General features: G+C 43.4%; 1 protein-coding gene across 1 annotated transcript; it reads left to right on the forward strand.

Moving 5' to 3' along the window:
* Positions 1 to 1161: 1161 nt before the first annotated feature.
* Positions 1162 to 27470, forward strand: LOC106570002 (voltage-dependent calcium channel gamma-7 subunit). The gene is made up of 6 exons (XM_014141844.2): positions 1162 to 1570; positions 10067 to 10262; positions 16803 to 16892; positions 20672 to 20812; positions 25553 to 25698; positions 26956 to 27470. The coding sequence occupies exons 2-6, from the start codon at positions 10073 to 10075 to the stop codon at positions 27445 to 27447; spliced, it is 1059 nt and encodes a 352-aa protein (XP_013997319.2). The 5' UTR covers positions 1162 to 1570; positions 10067 to 10072; the 3' UTR covers positions 27448 to 27470.
* The last annotated feature ends 385 nt before the right edge of the window (positions 27471 to 27855 follow it).

Consider the following 27855-nt stretch of genomic DNA (forward strand, 5'->3'; position numbering starts at 1 on the left):
ACGTTGGTAACCAGTTTATAATAGCAATAAGGTTCCTCTGGAGCTTATATTATATTGCCAATATACCACTGCTAAGGGCTGTATCCAGGCACTCCACGTTGCGTCGTGCAGGAACAGCTCTTAGCCCTGGTATATTGGGCATATACCACACCACCTCTGAGCCATATTGCTTAAATATAAGCCACATCGCACCTGGAAATAGCTAGTGGCTAACAACTCATGCAATTCAATGGAAAATGTATGCTAAATGTCAAAGAGAATCAGATCAGACCATGATTGACAGCTATGGTGATAGCATCCATACGGTCGAAAGGTCTAATTTCCCACATCAATAAAATAATCTCTGTTCTACTTTGTGACCTTTCAGTCTATTAGGAAGGATAGGCGGTACGTGGTACGTGGTGGTTGTGTGTGTTGGAAAGGGATCGATTCCAATGCTGACCAACCACACTGCTTCCACATGCCCCGTTGACGCACAACCATTCCCATCAGTCTGCTCAGGTTAATGTGACTGCTCGAGCATGAACGGGCGCATGCGATCATAAACACACACACACACCCTCCTTGGTGATTTATACAACATCTGGACGACCATGAAGTAAGGTATCGCCAGTGTCTGTGTGCGCGCGCGCGTGTGCGGCTGTGCAGGTGGCCGTAGGCATAGAAGCAGAGCGGTGTACGTCATGCTGTGGAGCGGCACACTTAACTGAGCCACTATAGCCAACCCCTCCTCGCCTTCCCTTCCCTTCTACATACAAATATCCCCTTACAACAGTACAACTTCAGCTCACACTACAAGCCAGTGCAGCTCACTCACATGCCATGTTAAGTATGCATCAAATATATTTCTGATCATAACATATAATTGATATATGATTCAAAACCATGCACATTGTCTGTGATGATCACTCCTCTCCCAAAAAACGGTTTTGTAATGTAAGTCCTCATTTGACTCTAACTCATGAGCAGTTTATACGTGTTCTTTCTCTGTTTCAATTTAAATGCTACTGTAAATGAATCAAGTAAACGTTTCCAAGCAAAGTAGATCTGGTAACATAATCACTGTCCTCATTACCCTCTCTCTCAATACCACGTTGAATACAGTGTGTGTGTGTGTGTTGCTTGCTGCGTGCGGGCGCGCACTTGCGTGAGTGTAATCGCCAACCCAACTGGGTGTCCCCGCTGGCTTCTGTGTCGTGTGTTTTTGGCTGTCTCCTTGCAACAGTAGAACGTCTCAACTCGCAACTCTCCACGGTCATGCTGCCTGTCCCTCGCTCTGTGTGGCGCTTCCCCCCGCTTCCAACCATCTCACGCATCTCCCGCGCCGTCCTCAGTATAGGCTATTCAACCGATTCTCCGCAGTGCTGAAATAGAGAGTGAGTGAAACGAGGGGGGCAAAAGAGAGAGGGAGAGAAGCGAGGGGGCGATACGGGGAAATACACGAGAGAGAGAGAGAGTCAGAGAGAGAGAGAGAGAGAGAGGCGCAAAAGGAAAACTGCACAATCTGAAAAGGCTCCCTAGCGCGCGGATCTTTCGACGGCTGCACCATTCATTTGGACTGTCGGAAAGGGTGAGTAGTTCCTAGTGAGTATGTGTCATCACTGCGCTATACAAATTACCATTAATTTAATAAACCGGCTTAAAAAATGTCTCATCATAGTTTTCATTTTGGGTTATAGCAGTTCACACGTTTCGTGCTTACGTCGGTCTGTCAGAGTGTTGTGGGCTACAGTCAGTCTGTCTGTAACATTTGCTGCGTCTATTTAGTCTGGCTGAATACACACAGGAAATGCATGCAACTGACATTTGGGTCTGAAATTCTGAAAAAGCACTGTCTGTCGTTGTATAATATACGGTCTCGGGTTCTCTCTCTCTCTCTCTCTCTATCGCTTGCTCCCCGCAAAATGTGCGTGTGGTAGGCTCTGAGAATGTTATCTTTATGAATATTTCCTCCCCGTGACATGTCTTGGTGATTAGAATCATTTGCGTGTCGCATTTGCCACTGGCGAGCGTTGTTCAATGCAGTGCTATAGGCGCACTGGAGTGAGTGGTAAAGCTCTATGTGGATGTGTGAGGAGAGGGAGAATCAATTTTGATATGTAGTTGGTATGGGAGACAAAAAAGTCATGCCTGTTACTTGGGGAACCTGAGGGGAAGATGTGTGTGTGTGATGTGTGCTGCACTAGCCTAGTTGTTGTGTATCTGGGTCCATGTGCATGTTTAAAATTGTGTGTGTGTGTGTGTGTGTGTGTGTGTGTGTGTCGAGTTTTTGATGGGAGTGTGACAGGAGGAAAGAGAAGGGGAGGAGGAGAGATAGAGAGCGAAGTGTGGCTCTGAGTGTCCAATTTAAATGTTTGTTCACCTTTATTCAACTAGGCAAGTCAGTTAAGAACAAATTATTATTTACAATGATGGCCTATGGGGAACAGTGGGTTAACTGACTTGTTCAAGGGAAGAATGTCAGCTTGGGGATTTGATCCTGCAACCTTTCAGTTATCAGCCCAATGCTCTAACCACTAGGCTACCTGCCGCCCAACGATCTAACCCCTGGGCTACCTGCCGCCCAACGCTCTAACCACTGGGCTACGTGCCGCCCAACGCTCTAACCACTGGGCTACCTGCCGCCCAACGCTCTAACCACTGGGCTACCTGCCGCCCAACGCTCTAACCACTGGGCTACCTGCCGCCCAACGCTCTAACCACTGGGCTACCTGCCGCCCCGGGTTATCCCTGTCTCTTTCAGGCAGTCTTAATAGCCTTCAATGCCTCAGCATATAATGCTAAAGAAAACAGACATGGCTGTCCATGTATTTGTGAATGGTGGTTGGTGCCTGTAACTGTAGGTATAGTTGGCCATGTACAGGCATGTGGCACTCCTGTGTGTGTGTGTGTAGGCTGAGTCAGAGCGCTTGGATTCTCCTAACATTATTTGGGCCAAGGTCTTTCCCCAGATATGTCTTCCCCTCTCTCGCCCAATCCCTCCCTCTCTCTTTCCCTCTTTCTATCTCTCCATATCTCTCCCCCTACAGTTTATCTTCCCACATTGAGCACATTTGATGTTCACTATCTTTGTCATTCATGCATTTTAATGCACTGCACTCTGTACATGCATACAATGTACTGCACTCTGTACATTACTGTGCTGTTCATGTACTTTCTCCGGTACGTGGTTCTTATCATTCAAGAGGCTGATGTCAGACCACCTACTTTTCCATCCCTGCTTTAAATACTGCATTCTTCATGCCAGTTGGCCGAGCCTGTTGACAGGGGAACATATTGCCGCCTCAACAGAAAACGACACCCCATCCTGAGCCTTCCCTGGCCGCTTAGCTGGGAATACCATCTGTGGGGCTGGTCCCGCTGCCTTGGGAGTTGTAGTTTCTGTACGACTCAGCAGTTGTCTTGGTCCACTGGACCCATGATTGCTCCAAATTGCCTCATCCATCCCTTCTTTCCCTTCCTCTTTCCATCATACTGTACTACGATGTTTAATGCAATGCTCCAGGGAAACAATGCACAATGAAGCACTGTGCCTCTGCATAGTATACCAAGTATTTCTCCCGATTTGATTCTATAAACTGCAGAAGCCTGAAGCACACATTAAAACATGTAGCTGTGTGTCCTTGAAAGTGGCTGGATCTGCTAAATGTCATTGAGAGAACCCTCGTCCCATTTGACTGTACCTAATATGTATATCATAACACCTCTATTACATGGTCATAACACATTCATTAGAATTACATGAGACCTGTCATAACACGTCATGGCGGTTCATGTCAAGTTATACCACTGTCATGACACGTGGAACATTTTCAACACCAATTTTTCTTATGTATGCTGACATTGGATTCACTAGTAATGACCTATCATGACATGTTAAGATAATGGATAATGTGATTCTTATCACAACCCTATAATGCTGTGTGCTACAGGGCACAATACCTCACGTAAAGTGCCTATTCCCTGAATTATTCACTGGTGGAAGGTCTTAATTAATCAAACGTATTAATATTATTACCAGTGGTGAAAAAAGTACTCAATTCTTATACTTGAGTAAAAGTAAACATACCTTAATAGAAAATTACTCATGTAAAAGTGAGTCACCCAGTAAAATGCTATTTGAGTAAAAGTCTAAAAGTATTTGGTTTTAAATATACTTAAGTATCAAAAGTAAAAGTATAAATAATTGCATATTACTTATTTTAAGCAAACCAGACAGCACAATTTTCTTGTTTTTTATTTATTTACAGACAGCCAGGGGCACACTCCAACACTCAGATATAATTTACAAACTAAGCATTTGTGTTCAGTGAGTCCGTCAGATCAGAGACAGTAGGGATGACCGGGGATGTTCTCTTGATAAGTGCATGAATTGGACCATTTTCCTGTCCTGCTAAGCATTCAAAATGTAATGAGTGCTTTTGGGTATCAGGGAAAATGTATGGAGTAAAAAGTACATTATTTTCTTTAGGAATGTAGTGAAGTAAAAGTTGTCAAAAATTGAAATAGTAAAGTAAAGTACAGATACTGAAAAAAACTACTTAAGTAGTATTTAAAGTATTTTTACTTAAGTGCTTTACACCACTGATTATTACACACTTATTAACACCTGTATATTAATGACCCCAAATTACTGCCTTAATTAATAAGCCTAGCTAATTCATTAAGTGTGAAGTTTGTTAATTAAGCTACAAAAAGGAGCTGACCCGGTACAGTAGTGTACTTGGACCCATACACGAGACTATAGGCAAGTAGTGTCCTTGGTTTTACACTATCTAGTTTTCTGGTATTTCAGCACCTCACTAGTGGACAGCTCCACACTCTAACCATGACCTCAAACATATTCCCCCTCAGCCACACTCTCTCTCTCCCCGCCCTCCCCCCACTCTCTCTCCAAACTCTTAGTTTTATGCTATCTATTTTTCTGTTATTTCAGCACCATACTAGTGGACAGATCCACACTCTCACTGACCTCAAACATTATTCCCTTGAAGCTTCTCTCTCTCTCTCCAAACTCTCCTCTACTGATCCCTTCTTTTATTTGTCCATTCCTCCATTGATTCCCTCCCTCCTTCATGCTATAACATAAAGCACACTCTTAAAGGGAGTGCTCCTAACCGCAGCTTGTTACATGTATAAAAGACACCTGTCCACAGAAGAAATCAATCAATCAGATTCCAAACTCTCCACCATGGCCAAGACCAAAGAGCTCTCCAAGGATGTCAGGGACAAGATTGTAGACCTACACAAGGCTGGAATGGGCTACAAGACCATCGCCAAGCAGCTTGGTGAGAAGGTGACAACATTTGGTGCGATTATTCGCAAATGGAAGAAACACAAAAGAACAGTCAATATCCCTCGGCCTGGGGCACCATGCAAGATCTCACCTCGTGGAGTTGCAATGAGCATGAGAACGGTGAGGAATCAGCCCAGAACTACACGGGAGGATCTTGTCAATGATCCCAAGGCAGCTGGGACCATAGTCACCAAGAAAACAATTGGTAACACACTACGTCGTGAAGGACTGAAATCCTGCAGCGCTGCTCAAGAATACATACAAAGCGACAAGAATACATATACATGCCCGTCTGAAGTTTGCCAATGAACATCTGAATGATTCAGAGGACAACTGGTGGAAGTGTTGTGGTCAGATGAGACCAAAATGGAGCTCTTTGGCATCAACTCAACTCGCCGTGTTTGGAGAAGGAGGAATGCTGCCTATGACCCCAAGAACACCATCTCCACCGTCAAACATGGAGGTGGAAACATTATGCTTTGGGGGTGTTTTTCTGCTAAGGGGACAGGAAAACTTCACCGCATCATTTGAGGGGCCATGTACTGTCAAATCTTGGGTGAGAACCTCCTTCCCTCAGCCAGGGCATTGAAAATGGGTTGTGGATGGGTATTCCAGCATGACAATGACCCAAAACACACGGCCAAGACAACAAAGGAGTGGCTCAAGAAGAAGCACATTAAGGTCCTGGAGTGGCCTAGCCAGTCACCAGACCTTAATCCCATAGAAAATCTGTGGAGGGAGCTGAAGGTTCGAGTTGCCAAACGTCAGCCTCGAAACCTTAATGACTTGGAGAAGATCTGCAAAGAGGAGTGGGACAAAATCCCTCCTGAGATGTGTGCAAACCTGGTGGCCAACTACAAGAAACATCTGACCGCTGTGATTGCCAACAAGGGTTTTTCCACCAAGTACTAAGTCATGTTTTGCAGAGGGGTCAAATACTTATTTCCCTCATTAAAATGCAAATAAATTTATATCATTTTTGACATGCATTTTTCTGGATTTTTTTGTTGTTATTCTGTCTCTCACTGTTCATATAAACCTACCATTAAAATGATAGACTGATCATTTCTTTCTAAGTGGGCAAACGTACAAAATCAGCAGGGGATCAAATACTTTTCCCCCCCACTGTAAGCTCTACCAGTCCCAAGACAAAGTGGTGGAGCCTAGAGCTTGAACGATGAACAAAAAATGATCGACACCGACCATACCGATAACTTATCGCAGGAATCTTGCTGATATTGTTCATTACGATATGTAGCCTATACTAGAGAAATGGGAAGTTTAACATGAAATAAGTTTGCTAATATTGGTGATTGTTAATTGCACAATTGACAGTTACAGACATCAAATTAGTAGTAGTAGTTTGAAGGATAATACAAAAAACTGGTGCAAATGAATGTTGCAAACTTATCATTGTATTTATTGTCATCACATCAATTCAGGCAATTTATAGCAATATGAATTTTGGTCCATATCGCCCAGCTCTAGTGGAACCTAACTGAGGCTGCAGCATGGGAATTGTGGTTTATTCTGTAGGCTTTAACTACAAAGGGAATCTCATCCACCCCAATGCCCCATCTTAGAGAAACATACAGTGGCTTGCAAAAATATTCACACCCTTTGGCATTTTTCCTATTTTGTTGCCTTACAACATGGAATTACAATTTATTTTGGGGGGGGTTCGTATCATTTAATTTACACAACAAGCCTACCACTTTGAAGATGCAAAATATTTTTTGGGTGAAACAAACAAGAAATAAGACAAAAAAACTGAAAACTTGAGCATGTATAACTATTCACCCCCCAAAGCCAATACTTTGTAGAGCCACCTTTTGCAACAATTCCAGCTGCAAGTCTCTTGGGGTATGTCTCTATAAGCTTGGCACATCTAGCCACTGGGATTTTTGCCCATTCTTCAAGGCTCCTTCAAGTTGGATGGGTTCCGCTGGTGTACAACAATCTTTAAGTGATACCACAGATTCTCAATTGGATTGAGGTCTGGGCTTTGACTAGGCCATTCCAAGACATTTAAATGTTTCCCCTTAAATCACTCGAGTGTTGCTTTAGCAGTATGCTTAGGGTCATTGTCCTGCTGGAAAGGGAACCTCCGTCCCAGTCTCAAATCTCTTGAAGACTGAAACAGGTTTCCCTCAATAATTTCCCTGTATTTAGTGCCATCCATCATTCTTTCAATTCTGACAAGTTTCCCAGTCCCTGCCGATTAAAAACATACCCACAGCATGATGCTGCCGCCACCATGCTTCACTGTGGGGATGATGTTCTCGGGGTGATGAGAGGTGTTGGGTTTGCGCCAGACATAGCATTTTTCTTGATGTCCAAAAAGCTCAATTTTAGTCTCATCTAACCAGAGTACCATCTTCCATATGTTTGGGGAGTCTCCCACATGCCTTTTGGGGAACACTTATTTTTTTCTTTAAGCAATGGCTTTTTTCTGGCCTCTCTTCTGTAAAGCCCAGCTCTGTGGAGTGTACGGCTTAAAGTGGTCATATGGACAGATACTCCAATCTCCGCCATGGAGCTTTGCAGCTCCTTCAGGGTTATCTTTGGTCTCTTTGTTGCCTCTCTGATTAATGCCCTCCTTGCCTGGTCTGTGAGTTTTGGTAGGCGGCCCTCTCTTGGCAGGTTTGTTGTGGTGCCATATTCTTTCCATTTTTAAAGAAAGGATTTAATGGTGCTCCGTGGGATGTTCATAGTTTTTTATATATTTTTATAACCCAACCCTGATCTGTACTTCTCCACAACTTTGTCCCTGACCTGTTTGGAGAGCTCCTTGGTCTTCATGGTGCCGCTTGCTTTCTTGGTGGTGCTCCTTGCTTAGTGCTGTTGCTGACTCTGGGGCCTTTCAGAACAGGTGTGTATATATTCTGAGATCATGTGACAGATCATGTGACACTTAGATTGCACACAGGTGGACTATATTTAACTAATTATGTGACTTCTGAAGGTAATTGGTTGCACCAGATCTTATTTAGTGGCTTCATATCAAAGGGGGTGAACACATATGCACTTTCCGTTTTTATTTTTTTGAATGTTTTGAAACAAGTAATTTCTTTCATTTCACTTCACCAATTTGGACAATTTTGTGTATGTCCATTACATGAAATCCAAATAAAATTCATTTAAATTACAGGTTGTAATGCAACAAAATCGGAAAAATGCCAAAGGGGGTGAATACTTTTGCAAGACACTGTAGGTCTCTTCATGTTACTGAAACCAAGGGAATTGTTCTTTCTCATATCTTCAAAATGTTAGCGCACACAATGAATGACCCATGAGGGATTGACCCTGGCCACGTTCCATGCCTCTTACTCAATGTATTCTGTACTTAATGTGTTCCATCCATAAGGCCAGATGGTATCTATTACCCTATCCACACATTGTGCCATCCCGAACTAACTGTGCTGGCTTGGATATTTTCTTCTCATATTATGCTTTTCAGAATGTTTCCAACAACTATTGTTGTTTTGGCTTGGCTCGGTTGCTCAGTAGTGTGAAAAGCCCTTAAATCTAAAGGGAATTGGATGTTTTACTACAAATGATCAAAGTATCTGTTTGAGACTGCGGTCTTCACTCTCTCTGGCTGCCATGTCTAACACGCACAGTCAACATTGTTTATACAGAAGAAGCCTCTTCTCAGCTGCCATTCAAATTCATCTTCACATTCTGTTTGACCTTGCAGACACAAGTATGTGTCATACACAAATACTGAGCACCACAGATGCTAACAGTTGCACCTCCTTACCACCTCCTCCTCTATCCTATCATCGGTGGTTGCCTTGAGGGAATCTTGACACGTACACAGTCCCCCCTTTACCCTCGGTCACTCTCTCCTTGAGGTGACAATGTTGATTCAACCACTTTCTGAAGGTCTGGGTTGACTGGGTTCACGCGACGTAGGCAGGCCGGGGCTGCTTTTTACCATATCAAATATTTGTAACGGGTGAGTCATCATGAGTGAGAAAAATCCATTGTGACATTGCTGAATGTGCACTGCTGCATCTCAAAGCAGTGATGAGGTCATTTGTTCGGCACCACGGTAGCTCTCCTCCTCTCCTCCTCTTTTCTTCCCCGTGCAGGTTTTTCTTTTTTTCTTTCTTCTCACCAGTGAAGCATTTGAGTGAGAAAAGCCACACAGTATCAGTGGAGGAGCCTCACCTCTAATTTGCTGCACGCTGTTCTGTGATGGTGAGGTCATTCCACTCACTGGCACAGCGGGCTGGGAAGTCATGTGGTCCCTGTGTTGCTTTTATCGCTTTGTATGTATTCACTTTTTCGCTATACCTATAGCCTAGTTAAACCAGACTGAATCATCATTGAGTGCAGCATTCAGCCTGGTTTAACAAAGATAGTATTTACCGGATAGGTAACAGTAGTTACCGTATGTAGCCACACTGGTGGATAAGCCTCCACTTCCCTCAGTCTTTGCTATTTTAAGATGAGTTGAAGACAGAACAACGAGGTGATGCTGGTTAATTATCTTCAATGAAATGTGAAGCATTGTGATAGAAGGGATCATTCAGTCATGTGGAGAAGTTTTCTTTTCATTTTTCTCAACGCTAGAGTGGTTCCTCCACTGAGTTTGTCTCTGTTGAGTTATCCTGATGAGAAAACCCACCAGGGGAGAGGTCAACTCCATTTCAACCATGGTTTCCATTCACATACAGAATTAGCTGAACTGAAATAGACTCGACCCTAAACCTCACCTGGCCTCTCACCTCCTCTCTCCTCTTTCTTATCCTCTCTCCTCAGACAAGCATGTTTAGCACGCGGGCACTCACGCTCCTGTCCTCTGTGTTTGGGGCGTGCGGCCTGCTCCTGGTGGGCGTGGCTGTGTCCACAGACTACTGGCTGCTGATGGAGGAGGGCGTCATTCTGCAGCAGAACCAGAGCATGGAGGTCAGGATGGCCCTGCACTCCGGCATGTGGAGGGTCTGCTTCGTGGCAGGTATGCCAGAAAAGACACATTTCGTTTATATGTACAGAAGCATGCATAAACATATAGTATACATATTTACACATAATGCTTTGTGGCAGGTTTTGTGTGAGGAAAGCAATACGCATAAACAGTAGTTCATATGTACAGAAGCACATCTACACATACATTATTGTAATGCTTTGTGGCAAGTACTGGAATAAACATAGTCTATATTTCAGATTTCATTCCTTAACACACACACACACACACACACACACATATTATTGTTACCCCATTGTCTTACGTCAGATCGCGTCACTCATATGCGATGCCCATCCCTCAACGGTTGTCACTAGTTACCACAGCCATAAAGTCAAAATTGTCTAAATCGTAAAAATGTATGAAAATAAAAATGAGCTTTTTGCTCTTCATTTAAATGTAGGGTTAGGCATAATGTTAGCTGTGTGGTTAAGGAGTGTAGCACCTATTTCTCAAAGCCAGAAATGCATACACTGAGTGTACAAAACTTTCCATTACATAGACTGACCAGGTGAAATCTATGATCCCATATTGATGTAACCTGTTAAATCCACTTCAATCAGTGTAGCTGAAGGGGAGGAGACTGGGTAAAGAAGGATTTTTAAACCTTGAGACAATTAAGACATGGATTGTGTGTGTGCCATTCAGAGGGTGAATGGGGAAGACAAAATATTTAAGTGCCTTTGAACAGGGTATGGTAGTAGGTGCCAGGCGCACCGGTTTGAGTGTGTCAAGAATTGCAGCGCTGCTGGGTTTTTCACGCTCAACAGTTTCCCATGTGTATCAAGAATGGTCCGCCACCCAAAATACATCAAGCCATCTTGACACAACTGTGGGAAGCATTGGAGTCAACATGGGCCAGCATCCCTGTGGAACGCTTTCAACCTCAAATAATTGAGGCTGTTCTGAGGGCAAAAGGGGGTGCAACTCAATATTAGAAAGGTTTTCCTAATGTTTTGTATAATTAAGCTATAAAGCACCAGGGGGCGTGGTGTATATGGCTAATATACCATGGCAAAGGGCTGTTCTTAGGCAGTGTCCCATTTTTAACCATTTGATGTGTCTGAAGGTCAACTCTGCCTACCCGGCGGGCCCGGAGACCTGATCAAGTGCACCTATAGGCCTACCACTGGCCAATCAGATAGCTCAGATCACTGTGTCTGCCGTATTACGTCATTGGTCTGAAGCTTCCACGAGCCCACAGCGAAGTTGGTGGTCGACTCTACAGTGTGAGATTTAAAATCTTTAAAAACCAAGACTAACGAGAAAGACTGTCAACTAATACAGCAAAAAACACATTTTTTATGAATGTTTAATATTTTATTCATCACTGTCAACACTTTTTTCAACACTTAATGAGCCATAAAACGTCCTCTCCCTATCCACTCGCGCTTGTGTCTTTTTCATATCGAGGAATATTTCACTTTCTCTGGTCAGATGAGTTACAACATGAATTGATGCATGAGTCAGAAATAATGTGTAAATCGAGTTTGGCAATCAGCTTGAAGAAGGTGTCCCCTTTTTGGTCAGTCAGCACTCAGCGGAGGAAGAGCTCAGGGAAGGTGAGAGGCAGCCTTCTCGCTCTCGCTCTCCCTCCACTGAGACTGACCATCAGAGGCACCATCAGTCCAGTAAAAAAAAGAAAAGATTTTCCTTCATGCCTCACAAGTAATACACAAATGATATATTACCAGTGTGATGATAATTGGCAGGGCAATTCAAGAATAGCCAATATGCAGTGATCATTTATTAAGCCTGTAGCCTTCGGCACCAACCTCATTGCTACAGAACAGTTTTTAATAGGTTAATGTTGAATAGGCTTACATTTTTTTAAGACATGTTTAAAGAAAAATCAGAGCGGTAGATCTCTGCCTGCATTTTGATTCAGAAAGTGATCTCTGCTCAGAAAAGGTTGGTGACCGCTGAGGGAGGGCACCTTAAAGATATTCCATACACTGGACTGATGGCAGATTTTAGGAACGGAATATGGAATATGTGGGGTCTGCACGTTGCGGTAACGTTGTGACTCCGGGGGAGTTTTATACATGGCCTGCCTAGTGGGGGATAAACTGAAATGCGACACTTCGGCCAAGGATCCGACTGCGGATCTGGTGGCATTTCTGAGAAGCCCTGGAGCCAGACTTTCTTTGGACGGGTGCATTGTGGATTTTGCTCAATGGGATTTTTTTTCTTTTTCTTTTAGGATCAATGTTATCACAGTTCGCTATTTTCTTCCTCCGTTTCTGAATACATTTTTTGTTATTTCTTTCTAGTTGGCAAAATAAGTGAGCTAGATTTTTTGTGTGTGCTGCCATGTCAATAACATAGCTAAGTTTGTTACTGGTATGGGCTAGTGAGTATCCTAAACCCAGCTAGCTAAACAGATAGCCGGAAGTTAAAACAGGGTAGAGAGGGAGAGGTGAAATTATGATGAAATTACATTTTTATTATATAAAGACTGTAATTGTGTCTATGTTGTGAATATTGTAGAAAAATCCTCACAGCCATTTTCCATACTACAAATGTAAGTGCCACTTGGGGTGCACCAGTTTACCATCTACAGGCAATATGTTCTGAGTTTTTTGCGTTCTGAGCTTTTCACATTTGCATGTTTCTCCGCGATTGTTACTTTGGGGTCAGCGAGCGCAGCAGCAGCTGGGCTGGCGGCAGATCAGGCGCTAGTTGCTTCTCCAAACGTATTTGTTGTGATAAAATAATGTTGCTAAAGTAGCTTGCTAGCTAATGGAGAAAGCACTTGGTGTTTATCATTGAGTGTGTGGACCAGGTTAGCTTCCTATTCATTTCATACGAAGTGACTGACTTAGAGCTAATGCCATGGACAAATTTAAGCTAGTTGTCGGGCACATTGTCAAAATCAAGAAATACCAAACTTGTAGTTGTAAAATTGAGCGACATAGACTTCATCAGCAAAAAAACTTCACAATCAATTACGTATTTATTTTTACACTGAGTTTATAATAATTTGAGGGTGAAGTGGGTTCATTAGGCAGTGTCACCTAGGTAATTGTAACGACTGTTGAATGGAGTAGACCAAGGCGCAGCGTGGTTAGTGCTCATCATAATATTTTAATGGAACACTTACAACAAAACAAGAAACGAACGACAGCCAAAACAGTTCTGTCAGGTAAACACTAAACAGAAATTAACCACCCACAAAACCAAAAGGAAACCAGGCTACCTAAGTATGGCTCCCAATCAGCGACAACGAAGTACAGCTGTCCCTGGTTGAGAGCCATACCAGGCCAAAACAAAGAAATACAAAACATAGAAAAAGGACATAGAATATAACCCCAAAACACACAGAAAACCACCCCCTGCCACGCCCTGACCAAACTACAATAACAAATAACTCCTTTTACTGGTCAGGACATGACAGTAATATCAGACAGGTAGGCCAAGCGACAGCCCTTTCTTTTCCCAAAATCTGTCCCTCATTGAATATAAAAAAAAATCTATGAATCTCATTGTTAGGGCGGAAACAAAAGCATCTCATCATTATATCTATATCTCTGGTAATATTTATGGCAGCCCATTGTAGCCAGATTACTTTCAAGCTATCCCATTACCCTTTGCGAGATACGAGTAGGGTCTGTCTGCGGACCGCAGACTGGTGGGCGCGGCGTGTAGTACCGATCGAATACACACAGCACCCACCAAGTAGTACCACGCTAGAGTTGGGTTCAACAGGGTCTGGCTCCAGCAGATATGTCTACTAGCTAGCTAACTAGCTAGTGTGCATGTAGTGACGTAATGCTTGTAGTGATGTAATGCTAGTGGGCGAGGCATGTAATTATGTAATACTAATGGGCTTCGTACTGTTACAAGTACCCTCAATGGCAGTGGGTGTGGAGTGGAGTTACTGCAGTCCGCAGATAGATATTTAAGTGATAATGCCAGAGAAGCCAGTGTTTGGAGGATATATTGGCACTGGTGTTGTTAGGCCCGAGACGAAGTCGAAGGCCGGCAAACTGTGCCAATATATTCTCCAAACACCGGCTTCTCGGGCATTATCACGTTATACAATGGGTTACCAACATAATCAAATAATGATTGACATTTTTCATAAAAAACGTTATTTGGATTAATTTATTCATACTATTTCATCCTTCCACAATATATAGTCCCGAAACAAATCTAAGGTTGCTACCCAAGCCGGCTGGTCGTTCGTTTTATTGGTTCGGTTGCCAGAGACGCTACCCAGTCGTTCTGTAACGCGGGTCGTCTAATGGGGACCAAGACGCGGCGTGTGAAGTGCTCATATTCACTTTTATTTAACTCAAAATCAAACAAACAACAAAATGACCGTTAACAGTCCCGTCAGGTGCAACATACACAAAACAGGAAAGAACCACCCACAAAACACAGGAACAAACACCCCTACTAAATAGGACCTTCAATTAGAGGCAACGAGGAACAGCTGCCTCCAATTGAAGGTCAACCCAAGAAACTTAAACATAGAAATAGACACACTAGAACAAACATAGAAATATACTAACATAGAACATAAACCAAAACACATAAAACAAACACCACCTGACCAAACTACAATAACAAATAACCCCCTTTACTGGTCAGGACGTGACAGTACCCCCCCCCCCCCAAAGGTGCAGACCCCGTATGCACCTCAAAGAAAATACAAAATAAACCCCAAATAAGGGAGGGAAGGGAGGGTGGCTTCCGTCACCGACGGCTTCCGTGCTACACCCCCCCTTCCCAAACCTCCCCCCATGGAGGTGGCTGTGGCGCCGGGCTTAATCCCCATTCTAACCTGTCCACCCCTGCTGAAGGCTCAGGGCTGTAGCCCACCGCTGAAGGCTCTGGGCTGAGGGGCGACTCTGGCTGCGCCGGGCTGAGGGGCGAACACCCCCTGCCACGCCCTGACCAAACTACAATAACAAATAACCCCCTTTACTGGATAGGACGTGACACGTTCAGTCTTTTTGTTCTGTATCTACAGACGCGACCCAGTCATTCGTTCTAAACGTTCCATTGCCATACTGCCTGGCAACATTCTTATCCCTTGCTTGCTAACTAGCCAACTATGGCTAACTTACAGTCACGTCAAACAGTGCAGACAGAATAACAACAGTAGCTGCATTTGTTTAAGATGATTTCTAGTGACATTTATTTGGACACATCCATAATGAGCTAATGAAGCACGATTTTGCCTAGCATAGAAAATGTGCTCTCTCATTAGGACACTGTTGTTCAGAGGAGCTAGCCAACAACACAGCTAACACAACCACTTCAAACTGAAGCTGGAAAGAATGCAAACTAGCTGCACTTCGTTTCGTTTTCAATTCACATTTCTTTGTATATATCCATACAAATAATGGCAGCTGATTCATGATTTCGACTGGCTGAGAAATGCTGCCTGCCTCTCTCTGGTCCAGACTCCCGACCCCTACACATTCATTATTATGGGACAGGTTATTTCGATTTGAATATTGAAACAATGTTGCAAATGTTGGAGAGACCGACAGCAAGGTCTATACAAATCTCCGCTGTTGAAAACTAAATGTTAGTCTAAAAGAAATGTGTGGTAATGTCTAGATGCTTTTTATAGTGGAGATGAAGTTTATAACTTCCCTGCCAGGGCTGATGAGACATTGGATTGCGCAGTCAGATGGAACAGAGTAAATAGGCATTTTAACGTCATAACTTGTGGAATAGACACCGGCTGGAATGTGCTTTTAACCAATCAGCATTCAGGATTAGACCCACCCGTTGTATAACATTGGACAGATCAGTGCACGCGGAATCAACGCGCTATCTGACGTAAGACAATGATTGTTACCCATGACTCAGAGACTTTAGTCTGCTAAGGTCGAAGGGAAGGCTTAAGGAAAAATGTGCGCACACACGCACGCACGCACGCACGCACACACACACACACACACACACACACACACACACACACACACACACACACCCCTTTAGCCAGGGTTATATTGGTGGCCCTCCAGGGGAATGGCATTGTATGTGCTGGTGCCTGGTACATAAGGTGAAAGGTGAAAGATGCTGCTGTCGTGTGGAATGTGGCTTTCCTCACTGACTGTTCACCTCTGTGCCACTCTGATTAAGTGTCCCCCTCTCTGTCCAAATTCCAGGTTAATGACTTCCTCTCCATTCCACCCCTTGTGTCTCTTCTGCTCATCCCCTATAAACCTTGATTTCCACTCTCCCTCTGGGCTTATTTTTCTCTCTCTCTCTCTCTCTCTCTCTCTCTCTCTCTCTCTCTCTCTCTCTCTCTCTCTCTCTCTCTGTCTCTGTCTCTGTCTCTCCCTCGCTCTCGCTCTCTCTGTCTCTCTCTGTCTCTCCCTCTCTCTCTGTCTCTGTCTCTCTCTCTCCCTCTCCCTCGCTCTCTCTGTCTCTATCTCTCTCTCTCTGTATCTGTCTCTCTCTGTCTCTGTCTGTCTCTGTCTCTCTGTCTGTCTCTGTCTCTCTCTCTCTGTCTCTCTCTCTCTCTCTGTCTCTGTCTCTGTCACTCTCTCTCTCTCTCTCTCTCAGGACCTGAAAAGGGGAGATGTGTAGCATCAGAATACTTCACCACTGAAGCTGAGATAGATATTGTGACCGAAAACACTGCAAATATACTGAGTAAGTGATGACACCTGACCACAGTGGGAAACGTAGAGGAAAATGAACGGGGGGGGGGGGGGGGGTCAAAATCAAAAGTAACAGTCAGTATCTGGTGTGGCCATTAAGTACTGCAGTGCATCTCCTCCTCATGGACGGCACCAGATTTGCCAGTTCTTGCTGTGAGATGTTACCCCACTCTTCCACCAAGGCATCTGCAAGTTCCCAGACATTTCTGGGGGGAATGGCCCTAGCCCTCACCCTCCGATCCAACAGGTCCCAGACGTGCTCAATGAGATTGAGATCCGGGCTCTTCGCTGGCCATGGCAGAACATTGACATTCCTGTCTTGCAGGAAATCACACAATGAGAACAAGCTCAGTCCGATGATGCTGTGACACACCGCCCCAGACCATGACAGACCCTCCACCTCCAAATCGATCCTGCTCCAGAGTACAGGCCTCGGTGTAACGCTCATTCCTTCGACGATAAACGCAAATCTGACCATCACCCCTGGTGAGACAAAACCGCAACTCGTCAGTGTAGAGCAGTTTTTGCCAGTCCTGTCTGGTTCAGCGACGGTGGGTTTGTGCCCATAGGTGACGTTGTTGCCGGTGATGTCTGGTGAGGACCTGCCTTACAACAGGCCTACAAGCCCTCAGTCCAGCCTCTCTCAGCCTATTGCGGACAGTCTAGGCACTGATGAAGGGATTGTGCATTCCTGGTGTAACTCGGGCAGTTGTTGTTGCCATCCTGTACCTGTCCCGCAGGTGTGATGTTCGGATGTACCGATCCTGTGCAGGTGTTGTTACACGTGGTCTGCCACTGCGAGGACGATCAGCTGTCCATCCTGTCTCCCTGTAGCGCTGACAGACATTGCAATTTATTGCCCTGGCCACATCTGCAGTCCTCATACCTCCTTGAGGCATGCCTTAGGCACATTCACACAGATGAGCAGGGACCCTTGGCATCTTTTTTGGGGGTGTTTTTCAGAGTCAGTAGAAAGGCCTCTTTAGTGTCCTAAGTTTTTATAACTGTGACCTTAATTGCCTACCGTCTGTAAGCTGTATGTGTCTTAACGACCGTTCCACAGGTGTATGTTCATTAATTGTTTATGGTTCATTGAACAAGCATGGGAAAAAAGTGTTTAAACCCTTTGCAATGAAGATCTGTGAAGTTATTTGGATTTTTACGAATGATCTTTGAAAGACAGGGTCCTGAAAAAGGGACGTTTCATTTTTTGCTAAGTTTATTTGAATTATTTAAGATGTGGAAACTTGGAAAACCTTATAAACTGTAGAACATTGTGGCCCAAAAGTGGACTGTATAGACCACAATGGAACCTGACACACTAGGACAAAGGGCATTGACCTTACTACAGTATAGGGTTCTATAAAGCATGCTGCAGGCGTAACAAACTGTTGGGAATGATAAACATTTTCCCTTGGGAATCAATGTTACTTAATCGTTATTTTAGATGATTTCCTTTCTTTGTGATTGACAAGTGATACAATTGAATTAGGATGGTGGGGGCTGGTATTAAACAAAGCATGTATTTCTGTACACAATTGCTCCTAATCCCAAGTCAACCTGTGTAACTACTTCATAAAGACTTTATAGTCATGTAAGAGAGGAAGGAAGTGAAGTAGATGACAATCTTTCTCTGTATAATTCATGTGTTCACTCATGACTTTCATTTGAATTAATAACAATTATTATTTGCAATGACAGCAAGAGGCAAAAGGCCTCCTGTGGGGCAGGGGGCGAAGATTAAAAGTGTATGGCAAGACAGACAACACACGGAAGACACTTGGCAACAGCACAGATACATCAGCAGACAGTGGAGACAAAGCACATCACGACAGGAGAGACACCGCCACAGTACATGACGGGAGACCTATGGCAACAAGACGACATGGCACACGCATTGTTAAGGGCAGACAACAGTACGACAAAATAGGCAGAGACAAAGCACATCACGACAAGCGGGACATCACAACACTACATGATGGGAGATCTATGGCAACAGTGTAAAACATTGTAGGAACAGGCAACAGCATGAGGGACAAGTGGCAGACTACAATACAAGTAACATAGCACTATTGAATAGACAAATAGACAAGGCAACAAATAATTGCAGAGCAAGCAGACAGATATAAAAAAGACGTAATCAGTAGCCTGAGTTATTGGTTTGCATGTAGTGCAAACCAAGCATGATGTTTGCATAACAGCTACAACATAACAGCTACAGCTTAACAGCTACAGCATAACAGTTACAGCTTAACAGCTACAGCATAACAGCTACAACATAAAAGCTACAGCATAACAGTTACAGCTTAACAGTTACAGCTTAACAGCTACAGCATAACAGCTACCGCATTACAGCTACACCATAACAACAACAACATAACAGTTACAGCTTAACAGCTACAACATAACAGTTACAGCTTAACAGCTACAGCATAACAGCTACCGCATTACAGCTACAGCATAACAGCTACACCATAACAACAACAACATAACAGCTACAACATAACAACTACAGCAGGACAGCTACAACATAACATCTACAACATATCAGCTACAACATTACAGCTACAACATAACAGCTACAGCATAACAGCTACAGCATTACAGCTACACCATAACAGCTACAGCATAACAGCTACAGCATTACAGCTACAACATAACAGCATTACAGTTACAGCATAACAGCTACAGCATTACAGGTACAGCATAACAGCTACAGCATTACAGCTACAACATTACAGATACAACATAACAGCTACAACATAACAGCTACAGCATTACAGCTACAGCATTACAGCTACAAAATAACAGCTCCAGCATAACAGCTACAGCATAACAGCTACAGCATTACAGCTACAGCATTACAGCTACAACATAAAAGCTACAACATACCAGCTACAACTTAACAGTTACAACATAACAATTACAAAATAACAGCTACAGCATTACAGCTACAACATACCAGCTACAGCATAACAGCTACAGCATAACAGCTACAGCGTTACAGCTACAGCGTTACAGATACAGCGTAACAGCTACAACGTAACAGCTACAGCGTAACAGCTACAGCATAACAGCTACAGCATAACAGCTACAACATAACATCTACAACATAACAGCTACAGTATTACAGCTACAGCATAACAGCTACAGCATAACAGCTACAACATAACATCTACAACATAACATCTACAACATAACAGCTATAACATAACATCTACAATATTTCAGCTACAGCATAACAGCTACAGCATTACAGCTACAACGTAACAGCTACAGCATAACAGCTACAGCATTACGGCTACAACATAACATCTACAACATAACAGCTAGAGCATGACAGCTACAGCATAACAGCTACAGCATAACATCTACAACATAACAGCTACAACCTAACAGCTACAACATAACAGCTACAACATAACATCAACAACATAACAACTACAAATCATTCATATAATTGTATACCAGTTTAGACCATTCATATTTGTTTAATGTGTTATGTATAGTGCATTCATTTATTTATGAACTTAATTATTCATAAATAGAGGAAGAGAATAACAGAAAGCATTTTCCACTGAATGCAGCTTAAGTTTTATTATCCCAGTGGGACACTGAAACTTGGTTTAAAACGATGTAAGAAATGTTGAATCTTTTGACTATGTTTGATTTTTTTATTTAATTGTTTTACTTAACTCTCCCTCCTCTCAATATATCTTTCTCTCTTCTTCTGTCTTTCTCTCATCCTGTTTCCTTCTATCCCTTCATCAGAGATGGTACGGACAGCCACGCCGTTCCCCATGGTGTCGCTGCTCTTCGTCTTCACTGCCTTCGTCATCAGTAACATCGGACACATCCGGCCACAGCGCACCATCCTGGCCTTCATCTCCGGAATATTCTTCATCCTCTCAGGTACGGAGCCACATGCTTTTTTATGATGAAAGGAAATTAAGTTTCCCATTGGCTGTTGTTTTAATGATGTTCAGTATTTAAGATACTTATTGGTTGATGAGAGCTGCCAATGGTTTGTAAAGTTGGTTCTGTGTGGTTTGGGTCTGGAACCCCCCTGATTGGTTGTTGGTTTAGTGGCTTGGCTGACAGCGTATCCTGATTCTCAGTTGTCTATAAGATTACATCAGTTTCTATTTGGGGGTATTGCAGATCTTGCTCACAGATGCTAGCCTAGCATGAGATGCTGCTGACAGAGCAGTTATGTGCCCATCTTGTCCTTATTATATGTCACTGGCCTGCAGCAGTGAACAATTGCACTGTTTCAGGCTCAAATGTATTAAGTAATGGTTTTCTAGTAGTTAACTCAATGAAGGTATTTTTTTGTGTAAATATTGAATTATAAATGTGCTTTCCTGTATTATACAGTGCATTCGGAAAGTATTCAGACCCCTTGACTTTTTCCACATTTTGTTACATTAAAGCCTTGTTCTAAAATTGATTAAATTGTTTTTTCCCCTCATCAGTCTACACTCAATACCCAAAAATGACAAAGGAAATACAGGTTTTTAGACATTTTTGCAAATGTATTAAAAATATAAAACTGAAATATCACATTTACAGAAGTAATCAGACCCTTTACTCAGTACTTTGTTGAAGCACCTTTGGCAGTGATTACAGCCTCGAGTCTTCTTGGGTATGAAGTAGAGGTCGACCGATTATGAATTTTCAACGCCGATACCGATTATTGGAGGACCAAAAAATTCCGATACCGATTAATCGGCCAATTTTTATTTATTTATTTGTAATAATGACAATTACAACAATACTGAATGAACACTTATTTTAACTTAATATAATACATCAATAAAATCAATTTAGCCTCAAATAAATAATGAAACATGTTCAATTTGGTTTAAATAATGCAAAAACAAAGTGTTGGAGAAGAAAGTAAAAGTGCAATATGTGCCATGTAAGAAAGCTAACGTTTAAGTTCCTTGCTCAGAACATGAGAACATATGAAAGCTGGTGGTTCCTTTTAACATGAGTCTTCAATATTCCCTGGTAAGAAGTTTTAGGTTGTAGTTATTATAGGAATTATAGGACTATTTCTCTCTATACGATTTGTATTTCATATACCTTTGACTATTGGATGTTCTTATAGGCACTTTAGTATTGCCAGTGTAACAGTATAGCTTCCGTCCCTCTCCTCGCTCCTACCTGGGCTCGAACCAGGAACACATCGACAACAGCCACCCTCGAAGCAGCGTTACCCATGCAGAGCAAGGGGAACAACTACTCCAAGTCTCAGAGCGAGTGACGTTTGAAACGCTATTAGCGTGCACCCCGCTAACTAGCTAGCCATTTCACATCGGTTACACCAGCCTAATCTTGGGAGTTGATAGGCTTGAAGTCATAAACAGCGCAATGCTTGAAGCACAGCGAAGAGCTGCTGGCAAAACGCACGAAAGTGCTGTTTGAATGAATGTTTACGAGCCTGCTGCTGCCTACCACGGCTCAGTCAGACTGCTCTATCAAATCATAGACTTAATTATAATATAATAAACACACAGAAATACGAGCCTTAGGTCATTAATATGGTCAAATCCAGAAACTATCATCTCGAAAACAAAACGTTTATTTTTTCAGTGAAATACAGAACCGTTCCGTATTTTATCTAACGGGTGGCATCCCTAAGTCTAAATATTGCTGTTACATTGCACAACCTTCAATATTATGTCATAATTACATAAAATTCTGGCAAATTAGTTCGCAACGAGCCAGGTGGCATATACCCTGACTCTGCGTGTAATGAACGCAAGAGAACTGACACAATTTCACCTGGTTAATATTGCCTGCTAACCTGGATTTCTTTTAGCTAAATATGCAGGTTTAAAAATATATACTTCTGTGTATTGATTTTAAGAAAGGCATTGATGTTTATGGTTATGTACAGTCGTGCAACGATTGTGCTTTTTTCGCAAATGCGCTTTTGTTAAATCATCCCCCGTTTGGCGAAGTTGGCTGTCTTTGTTAGGAAGAAATAGTATTCACACAGTTCGCAACGAGCCAGGCGGCCCAAACTGCTGCATATACCCTGACTCTGTTGCAGAGGTGACACATGGTTGGTTTTTGCTCTGACATGCACTGTCAACTGTGGGACCTTGTAGAGACAGGTGTGCCTTTCCAAATCATATCCAATCAATTGAATTTACCACAGGTGAACTGGAAACAGGATGCACCTGAGCTCAATTTCTAGTCTCATACCAAAGGGTCTGAATACTTATGTAGATAAGGTATTTCTGTTTTTTTTATTTGCCAACATTTAAAAAAAACTATTTTCAATTTGTCATATGGGGTATTGTGTGTAGATTGATGAGGAATTGTTTTTAAATAATCCATTTTAGAACAAGGCTTTAATGTAACAAAATGTGAAAAAAGAGAAGGGGTCTGAATGCTTTCCGAATGCACTGTACTTATGCTAAAATGTGTATTCTATTCTACTGAGCCATTTCCTTTATGTTCGTATTCTTATATTTTATTATTTCTTATTGTTGTTGAATAGACAAGAAGGAACCTGCAAGTAAGCATTTCGTTGGACTAATACAACTTGAAACTTGACACATTTTGGGCTGTGAATTGAGAAAAGAAAACTTAAAATATTGTAAAACCACAACAGCTTCAGATAATGGGTCCCAAGAAACGACTTGAGAAATTGACTGGACTTATTGAGTTTGTTGTTGTTATTCACTCTGTTTCTTTGAAGCCATTTGAACAAACGGACAACTCTATAGATGCTCAGCGTGGTATTGTTCTCAATGTCTTTGCCCTAGAAAAGATGTTTTGGTTGCCAATGAATTCAATTTCATTAACATTCCACAACACAAAATATAGAAAATGTAACGTTCTCACACACCGATCCAGGATCAGGATCATACACCCTAACCCAAACCATTCTGAAAAAAACAGAATGGAAGTTGCAAACTGGCTCCGGTGCAGCCTGCCTTTCTTCAGAGAGGGACAGCTCTCTGTTCTGTGTTTTCTAGCACGCCCACGCAGAATGGCTGACTTCTGCTGAGAGGGAAGCAGGCGAGGAGCTAGCAGCAGCTAGCCACAGCTCCCCCTGCTGAGACAGTAAGGGGGAGCCAGGTCACTGGTTCCCAGGAGCTTTGGTCGCTGCTGCTGCAGCTGCTGTTACTGCTGCCTGCTGGAGCCTGCTGCCTGAATCTCCTGCTGTTGTTTTTGTGCTGCTGGTCAGGGCTGATTATGTAGTGGGGCTGTTATGCTGGTTAATGGTGGTGGAGGAGTTTGGGGTCAGAGGCTGCAGAAGCCGAGGCTGGCTGGCTGGCTGGGGAAAAGCACTGACACATCGTTTAATGGGGGTTTCTTTCTCTTCCGTCACTCCGCTTCTATTTTGTCCACGTTTATCGCAAATTCGCAGGCATGCAGGCAGTGGTTGGGATTTGGTTTCCATTTAGAACGTGTAGTAAGGCTAATTTATTCAAAATAATGATTCATGAAAATGTGGTTCAAGAAGGGGTCTTGAGGATCTTCTTATTCAGTTGTTTTATTGTTTTTTTTTAATGCGTCAGGGGAAATGTGCTCAAATGTTTGGCCATACGAGCTCTTTTCAGTGTGAAGGCTGAAACATGGAGCAACAATGGTGGCTGTCGGAAGGCTATCTGAGCAAACAATTGCGATACTGCGGTTATTTTCAGCAGTGGCACTAATTTAGCTAGTCTAGTGTACTACAGCTGTGGCGCTCATATTTGTAGTAGTAGCAATGTATCATAATCACGTTTTACTATCTATAATTTATGATTCTTGTTTTCATAAAATAACACTCTCATAAACAAAACACACATTTCACTTTGACCTGCATCGTTGTGAAAACAAAAAGATTTTCACTGTACCCTGTAATCACACCTGCAACCCTGTACATGTTACTATTAAACTTTAAATCCTTTATAATACCTGGAATTCTACCTGGAACCAAAAAGGGTTCTTCAAAGGGTTCTTTTTAGGTTCTAGATAGCACCTTTTTTTCTAAGAGTGTAGGCCACATACTGTCCCACTTTCGGGTCTGTCTTGCCCTCTATGTCAAGGGGATCTATTTGGATGCCAAGACAATAAGCAGTCAGAGATGTACTCGTATAAAAGAATACTATGTCTCTCCACCTTTCTTTTCATCTCAAACTCTCTCCCTCCATCTTGCTCACTGTGTATCCTGCTGTCTCCAAATCTCTCTCTCGCTCTCCCTACTACCCACCCTCCCCTTCATGTTCACACTCTCTGACCCATTCCCCCACCCACTCTCGCCCCTGGCGTTTGTCCCTTCCCTCCTCCCTTCTGCTCTCTTTCCTCCACCCTTCTCTCTCTCATTCTCACTTATGATTCCCCATCACCCTTCCTCTCTCGCTCACTGTTTCCTATAATCTCCTCAACACTGCGCACTCCCTCTCTCCCCCTCTCCATTCTTTCTCTCTCTCCTCTTCCTCTCTCCCCCCTCCACTGGCTCGCCGCTTCTCCCCTCCTCCTTTCTCTCCCCTCTTCTCTCCCTCTCTCCATTCCATCTCTCTCTCTTTCCACTACTCCTTCCCATGTCTTTCTCTGCCTCTATGCCCCTCATTGCCTCTTTTTTTCGCACCATGCTTTCTCTTTCCCTCCCTTTTTCTCTCCACCCCGTCCTCTCCTCCTTCTCAGGGCTGAGCCTGGTGGTGGGCCTGGTCCTCTACATCAGCAGCATCAACGACGAGGTGATGAACCGGCCGCGTGAGCCCGAGCACTTCTTCCACTACCATTACGGCTGGTCCTTCGCCTTCGCTGCCAGCTCCTTCCTCCTCAAAGAGGTCAGCACACCTGTCCGCCTGCCAGCGTAGCGCCCGACCACTAACTATTAACCCCTGCTAACTGCTAACCGACTAGCTTAGTGCTTCACTGTTAGGACCCCCCCCCCAATCTTGCATCAATATTCATAAATGTTAATAGCGCACACTTTAGGGCGACAGCTCTGTCACAGCGGCAGCTTAAAAACGCTGCTGTTGTCACATGAATATACTGTTCGCTAGAGGGCTTTTCTTTTTTTCCAGCCCCTCTGCAGTGGCAGGAGGAAGAGGAGGGGGAATAAAGCTTAGCATTGGTGTCGACGTGCTCAAGTTTCAAGGATGTTGTACTAAGATGTCAGCGATGAATAGTGGATGAGGATGTAAATGTTTGTGTCGGCTGTTTGGCGCAACATTGCATTTTTGATAAGGAGTTATTACACAGAGGAGCGGTTTGAGCACTGTTATGTCTTCAGAGGTTTGTGCATCATAGAGACATATTCCACAGTTGAAAATAACTCACACATGTAATGTTATTAAAATGTTTAGTATTTATATTAATTGAAAACGTTGTGTAGCTCTTTCAGGATGCTACATTACGTCCTGTTGTATTGTGTTTTTATTAAAAGCACAGTGCAGTCAAATACGTGATTTACCTGTGTTTTATATATATTCTTCCACACTGTGAAGTTGTGAAAATTATTATAATGCCATTTTATGTAAGCACTGTTTGAAAAGACTGCTAGAAAGGTCTGCCTGTTTTGGAGTTTATAGACCAATAATAAAGACAGTTTCAAACCTCTCTGCCAGTAGCAGCTAGTTTTCAGTTTTCCCTTCCCAACTTCCCAGACAGTCCTAACAAAATCCTTGAATGAGAAATGACTCTTTGCTAAGAAGCTATTTTTGTTTCTTCTTGACCATTTTATTTGAAAACAATCACTGTGCTATAAAATTACTACTACTACTACTACTATTTCTACTTTAATTGAAAACAGTCACAGTGAGGTACTTCATCGTTACCCAGACATGATTTGATATTGAGATAAAAACGGCTGCATTGGACCTTTAAATGTTCCAGTGTTTGTGTTTCATAGTCCAATACTGTATGTCATTTTTATATAATATAATACATTTTTATTTAGGCTTATTTTTGCTGTGGTTCATAGTGTGCCTGATGTATGACGGCCAAATGTGTCACTTATGACTTCTTTGGGATGGTGTTTCATGTCATGTAGTAATATGAGTCACGGTATCTCATAGTGTGCTTGCGCTGCTCTCTCCCAGGGGGCTGGGGTGATGTCAGTGTACCTGTTCATGAAGCGCTACGCCGAGGAGGAGATGTACCGGCCCCACCCATCCCTCTACCGCCCCCGCCTGTCCGAGTGCAGCGACTACAGCGGCCAGTACCTTCACCCCGAGTCATGGCCTCCTCCACAGCGGGGCCGCAGCGCGTCTGAGGTCTCCAGCGACATCTCCATCCAGCTGAACCAGACGCCCCCGCCGCCCAAGGGCAGCTCCCAGCAGCAGCAACAACAGCAACAGCAGCAGGCCCCGTCCTCTGGCCCCTCCTCGGGCGCCAGCTACCAGCAGTCTTCCTCCTCCTCCTCCTACCCCCACCACACCATGTCCTCCCACCCCCTCCACTCCAGCCACCACACCATGTCCTCTCACCCCAGCGGGCCTCCTCCCCAGTCTATGCCCATGGCCATGCCCCCCTCTGCCCAGCCCCCTCCCCGCTACCACCAACACATGCGCATGAGTGCCTCGCCATGCTAGAAGGGGGGGTGAGGGATGAGAGGGGGGGGTAGACAGAGTGGGGGTTGGCTCTGTTATACGCGCAACACACAGAGACAGATGCAAACACACACGCACGTACACACACCCAAGCACACAGATGCACGCATGAAGAGTGTGGGAGGAGAGATGGAAGCAAGGATGAGAGAAGGAGATTTAGGAGATCAAGAGAAAGAAGGGAATGAACGAGGGAAAGAGAACGAGGTGGGTGGAGGATGATTTAAAATGTATGCTGTGCCTCAGAGGAAGACAGACATTTTAGCAAACTTTCAGAGAGAGGGGGGGATATGATAATTATTTACACAATAAGAAAAAGAGGGAGGAGAGGTATGGGGGGCTGTGAAAAAGAGTGCTGCTGTTTCAGAAGAATAAGGATAAGATGCATTTCAA

Source organism: Salmo salar, chromosome ssa14 (assembly GCF_905237065.1).
Source record: "Salmo salar chromosome ssa14, Ssal_v3.1, whole genome shotgun sequence".
Lineage (NCBI taxonomy): Eukaryota > Metazoa > Chordata > Actinopteri > Salmoniformes > Salmonidae > Salmo > Salmo salar.

Bases quoted from the DNA above. Each gene is read 5' to 3' on its own strand.
- LOC106570002 (XM_014141844.2), top strand. From the start codon at position 10,073: ATGTTTAGCACGCGGGCACTCACGCTCCTGTCCTCTGTGTTTGGGGCG. The intron at 10,263-16,802 runs GTATGCCAGAAA...TCTCTCTCTCAG, and splicing joins GAGGGTCTGCTTCGTGGCAG to GACCTGAAAAGGGGAGATGT. The intron at 25,699-26,955 runs GTCAGCACACCT...GCTCTCTCCCAG, and splicing joins GCTCCTTCCTCCTCAAAGAG to GGGGCTGGGGTGATGTCAGT.